This window comes from Moschus berezovskii, chromosome 19 (assembly GCF_049115385.1).
Source record: "Moschus berezovskii isolate FMDL1 chromosome 19, NW_MosBer_1.0, whole genome shotgun sequence".
Classification (NCBI taxonomy): Eukaryota; Metazoa; Chordata; class Mammalia; order Artiodactyla; family Moschidae; genus Moschus; species Moschus berezovskii.
Window position 1 is genome coordinate 75344741 of NC_142478.1, and position 17616 is coordinate 75362356.

Here is a 17616-nt window from a genome sequence, read left to right on the forward strand (position 1 = left end):
GGGGCTGCGGGGCGGGACTACGGGCAGCCGAGGGCTCCATTGGCTGATCAGACCAGGGCGGGGCTGGGGCGGGGCCTGAGTGGCGGGGCCTCCGGAGGGCCGGGCGGGGCCCGAGCGGCGGGGCTCGGGCGCTGAGAGGCCGCAGCGGCGCGGGGGCGCGGGCGGCGTTGGGAATCCCTGAGTAGGGCCCTTGGAAGACTGCGTCCCAGAGTGGCGCTTTGAAGGCCGGACCGCTGCGCAGCGGGGAGAGGAGGCCTGGAGAACCTCGAGGAGGTCCCGGGAGGCGCTTCCGCAGGTGCGGCTGTACCGGCACGAGCAACCGGAGTGCTGCAGACGGAAGAGCAAGCCGGCTCAAGGAAGATCCCGCGCGGACAGCCGGTTGGGCCGCCCGATCCCCTGGAGAGGGGCGCCCCCTGCACAGTGGGGGCGCGGCGGGGCCGGGGGAGACGCTCTTCCGCTCGGAGGAAAGCAGTGGCCGCGCACCTGTCACCGCGGGAGGGGGCCCAGAAGACGGGGACTACCAGCGAGGGAGGAGCAAGCCCTCCGAAGGACGGACCACCGGCCACGCACAGGAGGCCCGGCCTGGGGCGTCAGGGTGGGGACCGGGTGAAAATGGGAGCGGAGAAAATAGGGAGGGCAGAGGCAGAGGCGTCGGTGGGCGGTGCATCCACACCACCAGCAGCTCGCTCCTCAGGGGTAGTTACCCCGAGCCCCTCCGGAAACGATCCTCCTGAGCACCCCAGGATCCCAGCCTGGGACATTCAGGGTTCTGAGAGAGGAACTCGCTCCAGATGCACGGATGTAGCCAAAACCGACCCCAAGACTCTGCCGGGCCACCCCGCCCTTCCCTACAGCAAGGCCCAGAGCAGAGAGGACCCACTGCTGGCAGGAAGGGTGGTTCCCATTCAAAACCGCCCTGTTTGCCTGTCCTCAGGGGGCATTTCTGGGAGCAGCTGCTGCGCTCAGAGGAGTCCAGGCCCACCTTCTCCCCCACCCCCAGACCTGCCCTGGGAGCCCAGCCAGGGCTATGGCAGGGCAGGCCCCGGGGAGGGGGCTCACAGTCAAGGGCAGAGATCTGGTCAGTTGTCCCCAGCAGAGCCGGCCAGAGAAGGTTCAGATGAGGAGAGCAGCACGGGGGAGTGCAAAGTCCAGCCAGTGAAAAGTCCAGCAAGAAGGCAGGGAAGAGTCCAGCAAGAGGGCCGAGGGGACCCTTCCACCCCACCACTCTGCTCAGCCCACCTGCCTGTGTGGACATTGTGGAGGACTTCCAGGAGTGCAGGGAGCAAGAAGAGGTCAGGGAGGTTTTCCCCAGCCCCTTCCTTGGGGGAGATCACCTAGGTCACTGCCTTGGTCAAGGCGGCCCTCCCGGCACCACTGTCCCCAGGTTCCAGAAACGACCGTCCCTTCCTCTGAGGGCCCATCACCCACTCGGGGTTCTCGACACGGCTCCATGTGGGGAGATCATCCTCTGGCTAAACTCTCGCAGGCAGCCCTCACTTTAGCGTCTCCTGTTTGCGGCTGAGACCTAGATGGTTGGGATGGTTGCCCTGGGTTTCTGGGATGCCCTGGGGTGCAGGAAATCAGCCCATCTCCCCCCGCCCCCAGCAGTCCTGGCTCTGGTGTGGAGGCTTAGGCGAGCTGATGCAGTCCCCGTGGCCCTCTCCTACCTCGACCCCCATGCTCCACTGGCCCTCCGTCTGCTGCAGGGTTCCGAGTTCGAGTGGCTCAGGCCAGAGACCCATTCCGCAGGGCACTCCTCTTTTATGACTTCACCCACTGAAGTCACCCGGGAGACAGTGCCGAACGTTCCACCTCAGAGTCTTGGCCTCTAGGAGGCAGGAACGGGAGGCCCGGGCAGCCCAGAGGACTCTGTCCACAGTGTAGATGAGGACGTGCTGGCTCATGTCCCGCAGGGATGTAGAGGGCAGCCTCAGGGGCACTGGGCGCTCCCGGCACCATGGATGACGCTGCCGTCCTCAAGCGACGAGGCTACATCATGGGGATCAATTTGGGAGAGGGCTCCTACGCCAAAGTCAAATCCGCTTACTCTGAGCGCCTCAAGTTCAATGTGGCGGTCAAGATCATCGACCGCAAGAAAGCCCCCACGGACTTCCTGGAGAAATTCCTTCCCCGGGAAATTGAAATTCTGGCCATGCTAAACCACCACTCCATCATCAAGACGTACGAGATCTTCGAGACGTCCGATGGCAAGGTCTACATCGTCATGGAGCTCGGGGTCCAGGGCGACCTCCTCGAGTTCATCAAGACCCGGGGGGCCCTGCAGGAAGATGACGCTCGCAAGAAGTTCCACCAGCTGTCCTCGGCCATCAAGTACTGCCACGACCTGGACGTCGTCCACCGAGACCTCAAGTGCGAGAACCTTCTCCTCGACAAGGACTTCAACATCAAGCTGTCCGACTTTGGCTTCTCCAAGCGCTGCCTGCGGGACGACAGCGGCCGGCTGACGCTGAGCAAGACCTTCTGCGGGTCGGCGGCATACGCGGCCCCCGAGGTGCTGCAGGGCATCCCCTACCAGCCCAAGGTGTACGACATCTGGAGCCTGGGCGTCATCCTCTACATCATGGTCTGCGGCTCCATGCCGTATGATGACTCCAACATCAAGAAGATGCTGCGCATCCAGAAGGAGCACCGCGTCAACTTCCCGCGCTCCAAGCACCTGACGGGCGAGTGCAAGGACCTCATCTACCGGATGCTGCAGCCGGACGTCACCCGGCGCCTGCACATCGACGAGATCCTCAGCCACTGCTGGGTGCAGCCCAAGGCCCGGGGTCTGTCCTCCGCAGCCATCAACAAGGAGGGCGAGAGTTCCCGGGCCGCTGAGCCCCCATGGATCCCTGAGCCCAGCTCCGACAAGAAGTCCGCCACCAAACTGGAGCCCCGGGAAGAGGCACGGCCCGAGCCACGGGCCGAGCCGAGCCCCGAGGAGGAGGCGGCAACGGTGCAGGTGTCCCGGCAGGCGGAGGCTGTGGGTCTGCCCAGCGAGCAGACCAGCAAGACCGAGGAGGGGGCGCCCCCGCAGCCTTCAGAGACGCACACCTAGCCTGCCTCGCGCGGCCCAGGCGGCCGGCAGGGAATGAGGCCGAGCTTGGCGCCCTGAGCCCAAGCTCCAGAGAGGCCGCGGGACCAGCCGAGGAGGAAGACAGTCCCAGATGCGCCATATTTTCGTCAGTTTCTCCCCTTCCTTTGAACTTGGTAACACGTGGTCAAGAAGCAATAAATCACTATATTACTGCAGCCCCGAGGTCACTGTGTGCGCCCTGCCGGCTTCGGTCAGTGAGGGAGAGGACCCTGCATCCCCCGGCCCCCTCTGCGGGCCACGCCGTGCTTCACCTCCCACTGGGGAAAGAGCCCCGCATGTCCAGCGCTGACGACGGCCTCGGGCCCTGGACCAGGGGGAGCCGAGCAAGAAGACGCTGCTTCAAGTTCGAGGCCCACAGGCGCCGAGCTGGGTGGGGAGGCGGCGTGGGGGCTGCAGGCCAGGAGGCCGGGGCGGGCGTTCTGGGCCCTCAACCGCCCCCGAGGCTGCCTGCCTGTGGGGGCCTGCAGAGGCCTGCCAACCTCCCTCGGGGGCCCTCTCCTTCTCCTGCTCTGGCTCCAGGGTCTGCCCCACACCCAGCCAGCACAGCACCCCGTGCTCCGCAATGCCTGGAGTATTCCTGCCTGGCCCACCCCCGGGCCTGCGTGTCCCTGGATCACTGTGCTCTGACCCTCTTGCTCCTCTATGGTCCCAGCTAGGTGTCCCAGGGGTGACACTCCCACCAGCGCGGGTAAGCGGACACTGGTGAGCAGGGGGAACAGGTCTCCTCTCACGCATGGCCGCAGTGTCCACGGGGGAACAGACCTGCGGGGGCACTGCCGGCCATGGGGGGCCCACTCACCGTGCAGCCCTCACCTGGCTGCGCGTGGCTGCCACTTCCGCTTCCGATCTGCCTGTGCTCTGGCCACGAGTGCGCCTGCGGGTCTGACACACCAAGGGTACGGGCCTTCAGACGGCCCCTCCTCCCGCCCCTGCCAGCGTCCAGCAAGGGCCCCGCCCACACCCAGCCCCTTCACGGCACAGCCACGCACCCCTGGGCATCACAGCATGGCCGCTGCCCGGGCCCCATCCCCATCTCCCTGTCACCTCCCGCGGTAGCCGAGGCCCCCCTCCTGCACCCAGTCCAGCTCCCCTGCCTGCAGGAAGGATCTCCATGCCTGGCCCCTGAGGTCCTCCCAGGTCTGGCCTCCTCCTGGCCGCTCGGCCACTCACCATGGCGGACCAGTCCCTGAGCCCCTGCCCACCTCTCCAGGCTCCGCCGAGGGGCCGCAGCCTCCACACACGAAGCCTCTGGGGGCCACTGCCTGGGCAGGCAGGTGAGGGCCCCAGGCGGAGAAGTCCTGGTGGTGGAGTCACACGCCTGCCCAGTGGTGGAGTGGGATTCCAGGGTGCGTGGGGTCAGCAGGGGTGTGGACGCCCCTTGGAGGCTTGTGAACACTTCCCCGGGTCAGCAGTGATGATTGGGGCCTGGGGGCGAGGCTGCGGGGAGGGGCCTTGGGAAGGAGCACCAGCTGTGCGCTTCCCAGGCGGGGGCACCGCTCAGAGAGGGCGGGCGGCCGCCTGAACCCACCCAGCGCAGAGAAGGCCCCGCTGTGAGGCCCTCCTGAGGTGGCCTGAGGTGCCAGCCGCTCCCTCTAGCCGCCCCACTGCCCCAGCCGGGCTCAGTACCCCCAGTGACCCCCGGGACCCTCAGTGGAGCCTCTGGGCCAGCCGTGCAGCTCCCGCCCGGCTTTCTCTCAGCACCGGGCCGTTCAGACCCTCAGCAGCGCCTCTGTGCCCGTCCTCCACGGGGCCTGACCTCAGCCTCTCCGAGTCCACAGCTGCGCGTGCCCGTCACGGCCCAGCCGCAGGACACTCACACCCTGGGTGACACTGAGCCACCTTGGGCCCCGGGAAGGCAGGACCTGCTCCCGTCACCTGGGGCCTGAGGCCCACCCTCAAAGCTCCGAGAGCAGCGTCCCAGGACCTGCAGCCTGGCACTCACAGGCCTGCAGCCAGGAGCACCCTGAAACCCATCCAGTCTGACCCCGCCCCGAGGGGCCCCGGCAGTCCGGCACGCACGTTCTGGGCAGGGCCCCTGCGGCTTGCCCGAGTCTGCAGGCCTGACGTCCCCGGAGAACCAGAGGCCACGGTGTCCTGGGCGAGGGCGGGCATGGGGAGCAGCGACCACAGCAAAAGGCAACCCCGACAGTCCTGGGGAGGGCGCCTGGCCTGGGGGCCTCATGGCCGGCCCCTCTGAAGTTCCACTGGTTCCTACCGAAGCCCCCAGGAGACTGCAGGCGTTGGGGAGGTCCCTGCTGCTGGCTTCTGGGCCTGACTGCCCTGTCTGGGGGCCTTCTACGTGGACCTCCTGCCGGGGGATCTGTGCGGCCCAGGTGTGCGCATGCTCCTCTCCCAGCAGCTGGCGAGCCCCGCTGAACCCCAGCACGGGGCTTCTGGGTCACTCCCACCCATCCAGACACAGGACACCCCCTCCCCCGGCACCTGTCCTGGCAATGGGCCGCGAGGAAAGTGGACGCCGGGCTGGCAAAGGACCTGAGTCTACGGGGGCTGTGGTTCCCAGGGCAAGAACAAAGCAGGCCGACGCTGATTCCAGATGCAGAGACTGTTGCCTGCCCAGCTCCCAGCGCTCACAAGGCCCAAGTGACGTAGTTCAGGATGTTCTCCCCAGCCCCCAGCTCCCGCCCCGGGCCCCACTGGCTGTGTGCCCTCCCCACCGGCCGGCCCCTTGCCTGGTTAGACTCGGGCCGCCCTTCACTACGTGCTCTCGCAGAACCTGTCTTAAAGTGGGGCTTGGATCCCGGCGGCTCCTGCAGACCCCACCCCTTGACCCTCACCTCCACGTCCGCCCTGCCTGACGCCAGGACCCACCCGTTCTCACAACGTCCACCTCCCCCAGGTCCTTCCCTGCCTGGACCTCACCTCCTCCTGCCCTCGGAACACCAGCCCACCAGGGCTCCAGGCCACTGGGCTGGGCACTCAGAGTCCAAGCTGCCCTCCACCCTGGACAGCCACCCTCAACCCCGCCTCCCCAGGATCGGGGAGGCCCCTCCCAGGCCCAGCCCCAGATGGCGGGCTTGTCCCACCTCAAGGCAGTGGCAGGAAGGCAGTCCTCCCTCCAGGGATAGGAACTGCTGCGGGGTCAGCCCCACGCCTAGGAGAGGGAAGCGGCGGGGGCCCGGCGTGCTGGCTGGACCTGGGCGGCCCTGGCCTGACTTGGCACAGGGCAGCACGGTGAGCTCGCCGCGGTCCTGGGCACCGGCTTCCTCCCTTCCAGCGGGCCGTGGGGCTCTGCCAGCCCAGTCAGCCTTCCAGGGCTCCAGGGCCCGTCCCCCCTCCCAGTTCCCACTCCGGGCAGCCTGGCTTTATGACTTCACAGGCTGAAGTCACGCGGGGACAATGCTGGGCGTTCCACACCTCCAAGTGCAGGCCCAGCCTGGCCAGACGGCTCCCTGCAGTGCAAACGAGGACAATGCCCACTGGTCTGCGTGGGGAGGGGATGTAGAGGGCAGCGGCGCAGGCCGCTCCGGGCACCATGGATGATGCCGCGGTCCTAAGGAAGAAGGGTTACATCGTGGGCATCAACCTGGGCAAGGGCTCCTACGCCAAAGTCAAGTCCGCCTACTCTGAGCGCCTCAAGTTCAACGTAGCGGTCAAGATCATTGACCGCAAGAAGACGCCCACCGACTTCGTGGAGAGATTCCTGCCCCGGGAGATGGACATCCTGGCGACCGTCAACCACCGCTCCATCATCAAGACCTACGAGATCTTCGAGACGTCCGATGGCCGGATCTACATCGTCATGGAGCTCGGGGTCCAGGGCGACCTCCTCGAGTTCATCAAGTGCCGGGGGGCCCTGCACGAGGACGTGGCGCGAAAGATGTTCCGGCAGCTGTCCTCGGCCGTCAAGTACTGCCACGACCTGGACGTCGTCCACCGAGACCTCAAGTGCGAGAACCTTCTCCTCGACAAGGACTTCAACATCAAGCTGTCCGACTTTGGCTTCTCCAAGCGCTGCCTGCGGGACGGCAGCGGCCGGCTGGCGCTGAGCAAGACCTTCTGCGGGTCGGCGGCATACGCGGCCCCCGAGGTGCTGCAGGGCATCCCCTACCAGCCCAAGGTGTACGACATCTGGAGCCTGGGCGTCATCCTCTACATCATGGTCTGCGGCTCCATGCCGTATGATGACTCCGACATCAAGAAGATGCTGCGCATCCAGAAGGAGCACCGCGTGGACTTCCCGCGCTCCAAGCACCTGACGGGCGAGTGCAAGGACCTCATCTACCGGATGCTGCAGCCGGACGTCACCCGGCGCCTGCACATCGACGAGATCCTCAGCCACGCGTGGCTGCAGCCCCCCAAGCCCAAGGCCATGCCCTCCGCCTCCTTCAAGCGGGAGGGCGAGGGCAAGTACCGGGCTGAATGCAAGTTGGACCCGCGGCCCGGCTCACGGCCCGACCACAAGCTGGGGGCCAAGACCCAGCACCGGCTGCTCATGGCACCCGAGACCGAGGACCAGGCGGAGGAGCGGCTGGCCGAAGCCTCCAGGGCCAAGGACCCACACGTCTCCGGAGCTGAGGTGGGGAAGGCAAGCACCTAGCGGTGTGGAGGGCCCGGGGGCTAAGTAGGTGGTAGGAGCCGAAGAAGCCACAGGTGCAAGAACAAGTAAAGTCCGTCAATTAAACCGCTATTTTGATTACGTTCTATTAGCTTTTTTCCACTTAGTAGCAGAGACCTTAAACCCTGACCACCAAATAAACCACAGTGTACACCAGAGAGGTACGCAGAGTCTTTTTCTCTGGGACTCAGCACCCACTCCCTGCGGCCCGGGGGCTCTGGGGAGCCGGCCTTGTGGGCAGAGTCCACGGCCTCCCACCAGGCCCCCGCCTGCGCCCCTCCGGCAGCCAGTCCTCAACACCCGCCCGCCCTTTGGCCCTTGAGAGCCTCTGGCGGCCCCACCCCCACAGGCACGGCCCTGCCTGGAGGGCACCCTCTGCACCTCACTCGGGGCCCCCAGACCTCCAACCCCACTTCCTGGGACTCCCTCAGGCCCACACCCACGCTTCCCTACCGGGACGAAGCATCAAAAGCGGCCCTTTCCTGACCCTATGGCCCCAGCCCCGCCCCCTTGGTGCCCAGCTAGGGCTCCGCCTAGGAACTTGCAGGAGCTCCATGTGGAGGAGCTCAGACCAGCCGGACCCCAGGCAGCCTCCACGGAGCCGGAGGGCAGCCTGCTGGGGCATGCCTGCTCCGAGCACGAGGGACTCCAATCTAAGTGGCCTCCATGCTGCCTCTCTGAGCACGACCTGACCCCACCTGAGGCTTAAAGAGCCCACCGGGACCCAGCCCACCTCCCTGGGGAGCTGGCCCCAAGCAGAGGAGCGAGGGGGAAGGGTCAAACCTGCCCCGGCTGGAAGTCAGGCGCTCAGGAGGTGACAGCTGAGGCCACTGGGAAGGGCCTCCTGCAGGGAGCAGCTGCACCCTCAGCAGGTCTGGCCTGGCCAGGGAGCCTGTGGACCTGCGGGTATGATGGCTGAGGGCTCTGGCCCCCGAGAGGAATGGAAGTTGGGGGCACGGGGGAACGAGGGGCTGACTCAGCGCAGAAGGCAGGCCCCCCGTCTCCGGTGCCACTGGATGCCACGCAGGAAGCCTGGACACCCCGGCCCCCGAGGTCACTGCCCAGCGGCCCTGAGCAGGCAGTGCAGGCACAAGGATGGCCTTGGGGTGGAGAGACAGCCCCGTCAGGGCAGAGGCTCTTTTTAGTCAGAGGTAAATAAAACAGGCTGGGTTCTACAGAACAGGATATCGGCTGGGCGAGCCCCAGAAAGCCGGAGTCCCATGCTGGGCAGAGAGCTGCCCTGCAGGCTCCGTGGAGCTCCAGGCCCGACCCTAGAAGAAGTCTGAGGCCTTGCGCCGGCCGGGGAGCTGCAGCAAGTTGTCCGTGATGCAGGCTGGGTCCTGGCTGAGCGGAGTGCGTGTCGCCGAGCCGGGGGCCGGTGTGCTTGTTGGGGTCTGGGACCCGCTGGCTGGGGTCTTGAGGTGGCTGGCACGGGCAGGTGACGGGGTGTAGCTGGCCCGCAGTGCCCGATCCGTGTACTTGCTGGCCGTCCTGCTCACCAGCCGCTGCAGGGCCGGGGACATGGCGGGGCTCAGGCCCTTCGGGGTGAGGCTGCAGAGGGAAGGCGTGGCGAGAGGCAGGGTCAGGCCTGCTTGGCAGCAGGTCCCTCAGTCCCTGGGAAGATGCCTGGGGGACACATGCTAGTTCTGGGCTGGGATCCTGAATGGCCGCGACCTGGGCCGTGGGGCTGCAGGGGACCCTGACCTTCTCCAAGGGGAGCGATGACCCTGACTCCACGGGCGGATGGGAGCTTATGGGAGACAAGTCCTTAAGGCGCCCCCGAGAAACGCGCGAGAAGGGGTCACCTGGCCAGGTTCTCCGCCACCCGCCGCAGGGCCTCCTGCTTCTGCGCCCGGTTCCTGGCGGCAGCCTCATTGGCCATCTTCAGGCCCAGCCGCTCCCTGCGGCCCGGCTCCAGGATCTGGAGAACAGCAGGCGGGACTCGTCATGGGGCGGCAGCCCCCCCTGAGAGGCCCCCCCTCCCCCGGCCAGGTTCTCGTGAAGCCGGCACTACCCGGCCAGGCATTGGGACCACCATTCGGGAGAGGGCCTGTTCAGCCTGCTTCCCGCTGGCCACGAGGTGCAATGGCGTCTGCGTTTCCTTAAAGAACTTCAAGGTGCACGTCCTGGCCCGTCTCCCCACCGGCCTCGTGCTCCTCTCTCGCTGGCGCAGCGTGCCGGCTGTGTTAGAGCGCATTGCACACCCCCCCGGACCTGGAGGGCTCCCGCTGTGCTGAGAGGCGCCAAGGGCCCAGCACCCACCCCCTCTGCTGACATGTGGACACCCCTTTCCTGCCTCCCTGGCGTGTGGGCCCGAGGCTGACACTCACTGTCTTAACGCTGGGCATTCCCGTCTCCCTTGAACCCGTTCTGCCGTGCACCGAGGACCCAGCTGTTCCTGTCTCCACATGCCTGCGAGGAGAGGGCTCCGTCGCCCCCCGGCCCCAAACCTGCCTGGGATCTGGCGTTGGGCTTGGTCCTGACCCGCCGGCCGCAGGGGCAAGCTTAACGTCTTGGGGCATACAGCAGTGCCACAGGCTTTGCTCAGCTGTTGCTGCGTCCCAGGCTGAGGACCCCGTGGGCGATCCGGGATCCGCACGGATCACCACTGTAGGGGGAGCGCCCGCCCCCCTGGCCCCTGGCCCACAGCTCCCTGCTCCCAGAGCTGCTGCTGTGATGGCGGTCGCCAGGATGACTGAGGCTGTGTCTCCGCACCTCACTGGGCGCTGCTGGCCCCTGCGGGGACCATGCCCTGCTCCACAGACAAACGTGAACTCCAGACCTTGTGCCGATTCTTTAGGATCTCAAAGCAGGTGAAGTGACCCTGCACCCTTCGGTCTTGGGACACCCCCCCACCCACACCCGACAGTGCCCCCAAGACTCTGGCAGCCTCCCCCACAAGCCATGCCCAGTGCTGGGTTTCCCCACAAACCGTGCAAGATCAGGGACCTGCCTTCCCATAGCCACTCGGGCCCTACCAGCCACTTGCTGGCAACTTCTTGGGCCTCCCCGTCCCCACAAACCACCCGCCACCCTGCTCCCCTGCCCACCTGGCCCACAAAGGGCCTCCCTTGTAAGTGCCCAGCCTCGGGAACCCCCACTCTGACTGCCCCTGGGACCCTGGCGGGAGCCTGGTCTGGACCCCCCGTGACCAGAGGCCTCCCTCTCAAAGTACTCAGCTGGGTCCCCTCCCGTGGACGCTGGGGTTTCGGGGCTCCTCCCCAGCCGCAGGCTGCAGCACACAGGGAAGCTCCTGGCCCAAGACGCCCGTCTCTGAACAGCCCCGTCCTCTGGGCATGCAGGCTCACAGGGGCCACAGCGGCTCCCCACCCCCGTCTCCCCACCCGACCCAAGCCCCACCCACGGTGGTCCTCAGTGGAGGCCCAGATCCCACAAGGAACCACGGCGCCTGCCCCGGTGTAAGCCACGTTTGCCATGCACAGCCACAGGAGCGCAGCAGACCCCGCATCCACCCGTGCGGCCCCCACTTGCCGACCCACCTTGAAGGCTGGCCCCGGCGTCCTGTCCACATAGGGCGTGTCTGACCCTTCCACTCTCAAGGGCGTGTTCTCGACTTCCCCCCAGGTCATCAGCGGAGACTCGTTCACACCTGCACGTGGAGCGCCCACAGCCGCCTCAGGCCAGGGGCCACCAAGGCAAGCCGCTGGCCCCTCTCCTTCCCGGGGCGGTGCCCCAGATGCGTCTGCCTGTGAGAGGGTCCCTGTGGCCGGCCCGGGGCCTGCTCCGCTGGGCTGAGCCTGAGGGAAGGGGCCTCCAGAGAAGCCGGGCTAGGCGGCTGGACCCTCAGGCTAGCACAGGGCCGGGGAGCCCCGGGGGACACCCACGGGACCCTGCCCCTAGGGAGGAGATCCGGAGTCTTATAGGTGAAGCCCCCCACCCTGAGACTGGCCAAACCGTGGTGCCTTTCCAGGCCCGGAAGCCAGCACATGCCTAGGAGACAGCCCCGAACCTCATGACCTCACTTGGGTACGTCAGCACCGCACACCCGGTGGCATGAGACCCACGACTGGGGAACGTCACCCCAGGATTGACAAGGGACCCCCCCAGCCGACACCAAGCAGGAGCACAAGTGGGCAGCCTAAGAGGCGTACACGCCCCAGGATCCATCAGGCCCGTCCTGCCCACCTGCAGGGGCCTTACACAGCTTCCTGCAGACTGAGCCTAGCTTCCGCACATACTTCCACACAGGACAGTGCCCGCCCAACGCCCCCAGCATCACTGCTCACTGGGCCTGGCCGGGCCTTCCCTCACCAAGCCGGGCTGTCCTTTGAGCTCAGACGAGGCACAGGGATGCCCCGCAAATCAGCCGGCCCAGGCGTCGGAGAGCCCAGGGCCCACAGTCCTGCTCAGTCCCAGCGCTGCACGGATGGGACCCTGGGCCACGGGGTGTGGGCAGGCCCAGGAGAGGTCGCGGCCAGCCAGGCAGCCCCCACCCCTGCAGTCCCACAGAGGGCGTGTCTCTCACCAGGGGCAGGAGAAGGCGTGGCGACGAATCCAAAGCCGCCCACTCGGGGGGACTCGTGGGGGATGAGCTCTTTGCCGTCCGGGCCCACCTTGCCCTGTTTGTGCTGGAGCCACAGGACAGGCAGGGTCAGGGCCAGGCCGCACTGTGGACTGAGGTGCTGACACTGCTCAAGCCCAGGGCAAGTGAGGAGGGCCCCAGAGCTGCCAAGGCCTGAGGAGCTGTCGGAGCAGCGGCCAAGGGACGTGCCCCAGCCCTGCATGAGGGCCACCCCGACGCGTGCCACCTTCGGGGCCCGCGACTTCAGGCCCGGGGTGAGGGGTGGGGTAAGGCACCTGTGAAGACCTCCCAAACAGTGCCTCCTGCTCCGGTCTCCCCTTCAACCCCCCGATCACTGGAGTCACTGCCTTGCACGACTCTCAGGGTCAGAAGCTCTGCGGTCTGCCACCCCAAGCCCGGCCCAGCCCGTGAGTCTGGCTCCACGCTGCCTCCCTTTTCTCATACCCCTGCCCCACAGGCTGGCACACACCTGACCCACCTGTCTGACCAATACAGGACCTGACTTCAAACCCCCCGACGGAGAACAGACCCAGCCTCGCCCACGCTGCCGAGCCCTGCCGAGCCCAAGGACACCTGAGCAGAAAGGTGCTGGCCCGGCCCTCACCTGCGCATTGAGGGCGGCCGCCTGCTGCAGCTGTGACCTGCTGAGGGCCTGGCTGAAAGGGTCCCTGAGGAAGCGGGTGTTCTTATGCACCACCTGCCGCGGCTTCTTGAACAGCTGCTCTTCATCAGGGACGCCTGGCAGAGAGAGCAGAGCCTTTGGCGTCAGGAGGGCAGACCCAGGGGAAACGAACTGGTCCCCACGGACCACAGCCTGGGCACGGCCGGGGTGGGGTGCACACCCGTGCTGACTCCGCCCATGGACACTCCCCCAAAACCCCCGCCCTGAGAATCGGGACCCTTGAAGGCCCAGAGAGTAGGGAGCAGAGACACACACCCTGGAGGCCGGTCCACCCCGGACGCCCTGTCCCACGCTCACCCTCTGGGTAGTACATGAGGGAGTTCTTGGCCTTATACTTCCAAGTCTCCACTCCGGCCTGGCCGCTCTCGACCGCCTGGTGCTCGGCCGACGGGAGCGCGAGACTGTCCTTCTGCCTCTGCGTCACAGGTGAGCGAGAGTCAGGGAGGCCCTGAGCCCCGGCCGAGGAAGTCCGTTCTGAGAGGGCACTGCCGCCCCACCCCAGGAACCTTCTCAAACTCCTCCTCGGCCTGGTAGAGCCACGCATGGCGCGCCCGGCCCCTCTCCTTGGCCACCTCCATGATCTCCCGGAAGGAGGCGTTGTCCTCGCTGGTGTACCGGCTCAGGAAGACATCCAGGCTGGGCAGGGGCTCCGCCTCCTCCTCCTCCGCAGCTTCTCCTGTCCAGGGTGCCACGGCGTGAACGTCACTGTGTGTCCGCTCAGTTTGGGGCACCCTCTGCCTGGCCGTGGGTCTGTCCGTGAGACCCCACACCGCCAGACAACGCCCCCTGGGGTGAAATCAACACCCCCAAACCGCCCACCTCCCCATCCACTGGACTCCGGTGAAGTGTTTGCTCTGATTCGGGCCAGGATGAGGTGTTGGGCGTTTAAGAGTCACAAGATGACAGTGGGTCCCCTGCGGCACAGTGAGTGGCCGGGAGACAGGGCGCAAGATTCCCAGGGCACAGGCGACCGGAACACTCCAGGCAAGCCCGACTGCCGCTCACTCACCGTCGCCGTCCTCCAGGCCTCGGCCCCGGGCCCTGGCCTTGCCGCCCACCACACTGGGGCCCGTGTGCAGCTCAGGGGTTTCAAACGTGGCCGGCGTGACATCTGGGGGACAGAGGGGGTGGGGTCAGGGGCCCGAAGCATGGGTTGGGCGGGCAGCCGCACCCGGCCCCGCGGGGCTCCTCTCACAGGGTGGCGGGGGCTCTCGGGGCAGCTTGCCCAGGGCGGAGCCGAACTTGATGGCGATCTGGCGCATGCGCTCCAGATCTCCATTCTCCTCGGCCTCCAGGTACTCCTTCTGTGCCTGCAGCTTCTCCACGTCGGGAAAGAAGTCCCTCTGGATGACCGTCTGGAGGCCCTGAAAGACACATCAGAACACAAGTCAGAGCCTCCGTCTGCCTCCCCCGGCCGCTTACCCCACGGAGTGCGTGCGGAGACCCCAACCTCCATCCAGCCCAAAGATCCCCAGAGCTTGGGAACACTTCCTTTTTTTTTCCTCTTGGCCACACTGAGCGCTTGTGCGATATGGGATCTTAATTCCCGATCAGGGATTGAACCCGGATCTGCGGCAGTGCGACCATGGAGGCCTGACCACGCGCACTTTCTAAGCCTTCTTTTTCTCTCAGTTTCATCCTCCTTCGTTGCCTTCACCTCCACATCAGCTGAACCAACCTGGCTGTTGCCACCTTCACCCTGCCCACGGCCTCCTATTTCCAATCTGAGCCTTTCACCCCACCACCAGCGAGGCTGGAGATTCCCAGCTTCAGACCTCCAGCCGGACTCGACCCTGAGCTGCGCGGCTGCGCGCCCAGCTGTCCGCTAAAACCACCTGCCTGACCACCCCGCTGGCCTCCCAAACCTGAGTGACCTCCTCGCACCTCCTGCGTGGCTGCGGCGAGGCGGTGGCTGGAGGCGCACCCGCTCATCGATGCTGCCACCGTGGCAGCCGGCTTGCGGGGCCCCCGGCCCTAGCTCCCACCACCAATGCTGCCCAAGAAGGCCTCTCCGCCGCTGTCCAGACCCCTGCTGACCTCCGGACAGAGGCCTGTCTGTCCGGCTCCTCACCGCGTGCACACACGCACCCCTGCGGTCCCCGACAGCGCGGACAGCTCGCCCCGCACTCCGCCGGCTCGGCCCCCGCCTGTCCACACGCCGGGGGCGAAGACTCAGGCCGCCCCGCCGCCTCGCGGGGGAGCGCGGAGCGCCGGGACCCGGCGGGGACCGTGGGGCCCGGAAGTCGCGGGCGTCCGCGCCGAACGCTACCTCAATGTATTCCTCTTCGTCCAGGACCCGCTGCCGGCCCGTCGCAGCCCCAGCCTCGCCGGCTGCGCGCTTCCTCCGGGGCCCGGACGCCGCGGGAACCAGCTGGGCGCGGGCCGTCGCGCCCGGCGACGCCATCGCTATCCCAGCAGCGCCCGGGCGGCGCAGGCGCGGCGCGGCGGGGCGGGGCGGGGCGCGCCAGGTGCGCAGGCGCCTGAAACAGCAGCCCAATGGGAGGGCCGCGCTCGCCAACGTAGTGACGTCACCGAGAGCCCTGCGCCTCCTGGGGGCTGTGGTCTTCGTCTCGCCCCGCTCCGGTCACAACTCTCTGGGCTGTGGACGCCAGAGGGCGCTGTGGTAGGGGCTAGGAGCTTGTGGCTCCCGCTAACCCTGAGAAACTCCAGTTCTGCGGAATCCGAAGGCCTTGAAATTCCAGTTTCTCGCAAGAAATCACTATATGGGTTTCCCTGGTGGCTCAGGTGGTAAAGCGTCTGCCTGCAATGCGGGAGACCCGGGTTCGATCCATGGATCGGGAAGATCCCCTGGAGAAGGGAATGGCAACCCACTCCAGTATTCTTGCCTGGAAATCTCCATGGACAGAGGAGCCTAGTGGGCTACAGTCCACGGGGTCACACGACTGCGCGACTTCACCCTACCCTAATCACTATATACACTTCTATGCTATTAACAAAGACACACGCTTCAGAAACGTTGGGTATATTTGCGGTTCAGTTTTTATTCAAAGTTCATGCAAGAAAAGAAATGTCTGGTCCCTAAATGCCGGAGTTGGCTTCCCACAAAGCTGATCCTTATTGAAATTGACAATGTCTGAGCATTTTCCAGGAACAATCATTTCTTTCCAAAAGGAGGCTGTAAATTACATCAAACAAGTTCTGCCCCAGAAGGATTCAGTACAGTTCAGTGCGGACTCCACAGTATGGTTCCTGCCCTCGTAGAGCTGAGTGTGAGATGCAGAAGACCACCCCACAGACAAACAACGGGCAGGCACGAGGAAAACGAATCCCACCCAGGGGGCATCTTACCCTCGGGGCATCTACCTAAGGGACATCTACCTAGGGGACACTTGGGAGACGTTCCCCTGGAAGGGAGTGGTTGCAGACCCAAAGGATGAACAGGCATTGATGACCATGTGGAAAGGGAGACTGTGTGCAAAGAACCAGTGCGGGGAGACACAGGGTGCAAGAACAGCGGGGTGGGAGCCCACACCTGAGGCCCAGGCTGCACGGACCTTGGGGTTTATGGGTCGTGGGTCACAGCGAGGAGTTTTGTGTTTGTTGTGTGAGCCCTGGGCGCCCTGGGAGTGCTGCAGGCAGGGGAGAGGCAGGGTCGGACTTGCAGCCCTGGTTTTATGAGAGTCAGTCACAGAGGAATCGGGGTGGGTGCAGGTGGACCAACCCGAGGCAAGTGCGACAGCCGCGGTGAGAGGGGATGGCAGCTCTCCGCAGGCTGGTGCAGTCGGGGCTAGGCAGAAGGCAGACGCTGGGGTTGTTTGGGGAGGTCGTCGCCTTGGCCTGGGCTTCATGGGTGAGGGAGGGGAGGACGCAGGGTGTGTGCCACTAGCTCTCTGGCGCACGTGCCTTGGATGCCTGGCAAGAGCTGCCAGGGACAGAGTGACTGGAGAAACCCTGGGCTTCCAAATGGAGCTGTCAAAGGGTCAGCTGGACATAACTACCTAGCATAGGGGAGAGGCCTGGGGGCGGGTGTAACCGTGGGAGAGCTGGGACTGGAGGCTGAGGGTGGAAGAGACAGGCCAGGGCGCAGATGGACATGAGCGGGAGAGCGTGGGCTCGACCTCAAGGACACCTGTCTTCCCGGCAGCTGCGGGTGGCCTGCCCAACAGCCGGAGAGAAAGGAAAAACCAGGAGGGCAGCATAGCGGCTGGTTCCTGGAGCGCAGAGCTCTGATCACGGGTGCCCCACACCTTGACAAAAAGCCAGTCAGCCGGCAAGGTCTGGGACCAGGGGGGTGGGGTGTCCCAGCTTGGGGGGAAGCCCCTCAGGCAGGCTGTGCAATCTCCAGGGATAAGGCCAGGAGTCATGGAGACGAGCTCCATGACAGCTGGAAGTGTGCATCCTGTGTGTGTGTTGCGGGGGTGGGGGTGTGTGTGAGGGCTGCTGTCCTGGTCGGGACCCCACGCGTCCGGCGTTCTCCAGGCTCACCTGCCTTGGAGGGTCCTGGGAGCTGCAGCCCTGGTTTCTAGACCTTCCATGGAGGGACTGTGTTTCCCGCCAGGTGCCACCCACCCCCACTCCCTGCAGGACCTGTGAGGGGGCAGAACGAAGTCTCCATGCCAGGCGGCGTGGGTGTCAGGTGCCAACTTGGGGACTGAACCCTTGTCTTCACGCTGTCCTTCGCCCTGGGGGCAGGATGGCAGACGGCACAGCGGACACTCTCCAAGAGGGCTTGGGGACCCTCCCCAGTCGAACTG

General features: G+C 66.0%; 3 protein-coding genes across 3 annotated transcripts; 2 read left to right on the plus strand and 1 right to left on the minus strand.

Annotated features, from left to right (window-relative positions):
* Positions 1-98: 98 nt before the first annotated feature.
* On the plus strand, positions 99-3278 carry TSSK1B (testis specific serine kinase 1B). Its single transcript, XM_055404692.2, has one exon. The coding sequence runs from the start codon at positions 1958-1960 to the stop codon at positions 3059-3061; it is 1104 nt and encodes a 367-aa protein (XP_055260667.2). The 5' UTR covers positions 99-1957; the 3' UTR covers positions 3062-3278.
* A 3315-nt stretch (positions 3279-6593) lies between these two features.
* On the plus strand, positions 6594-7658 carry TSSK2 (testis specific serine kinase 2). The gene has a single exon (XM_055405354.2). The coding sequence runs from the start codon at positions 6594-6596 to the stop codon at positions 7656-7658; it is 1065 nt and encodes a 354-aa protein (XP_055261329.2).
* Positions 7659-7737: 79 nt separating this feature from the next.
* On the minus strand, positions 7738-15334 carry ESS2 (ess-2 spliceosome associated protein). The gene is made up of 10 exons (XM_055405353.2): positions 15171-15334; positions 14097-14265; positions 13911-14012; positions 13408-13577; positions 13199-13316; positions 12824-12957; positions 12163-12265; positions 11177-11286; positions 9482-9597; positions 7738-9227 (listed from the first exon to the last, which is right to left on the minus strand). Exons 1-10 carry the CDS (start codon positions 15303-15305, stop codon positions 8948-8950), a joined length of 1437 nt encoding a protein of 478 aa, XP_055261328.1. The 5' UTR covers positions 15306-15334; the 3' UTR covers positions 7738-8947.
* Between the last annotated feature and the right edge of the window lie 2282 nt (positions 15335-17616).

Excerpts from the sequence above, each read along its gene's own strand:
- TSSK1B (XM_055404692.2), top strand. The coding sequence starts at position 1,958 with ATGGATGACGCTGCCGTCCTCAAGCGACGAGGCTACATCATGGGGATC.
- TSSK2 (XM_055405354.2), top strand. The coding sequence starts at position 6,594 with ATGGATGATGCCGCGGTCCTAAGGAAGAAGGGTTACATCGTGGGCATC.
- ESS2 (XM_055405353.2), bottom strand. The coding sequence starts at position 15,305 with ATGGCGTCGCCGGGCGCGACGGCCCGCGCCCAGCTGGTTCCCGCGGCG. Across the intron at positions 14,013-14,096 it reads CCGAGAGCCCCCGCCACCCT|ATGTCACGCCGGCCACGTTT; the intron begins GTGAGAGGAGCC and ends TCTGTCCCCCAG. Across the intron at positions 9,598-11,176 it reads CGCCGGGGCCAGCCTTCAAG|ATCCTGGAGCCGGGCCGCAG; the intron begins GTGGGTCGGCAA and ends GCTGTTCTCCAG.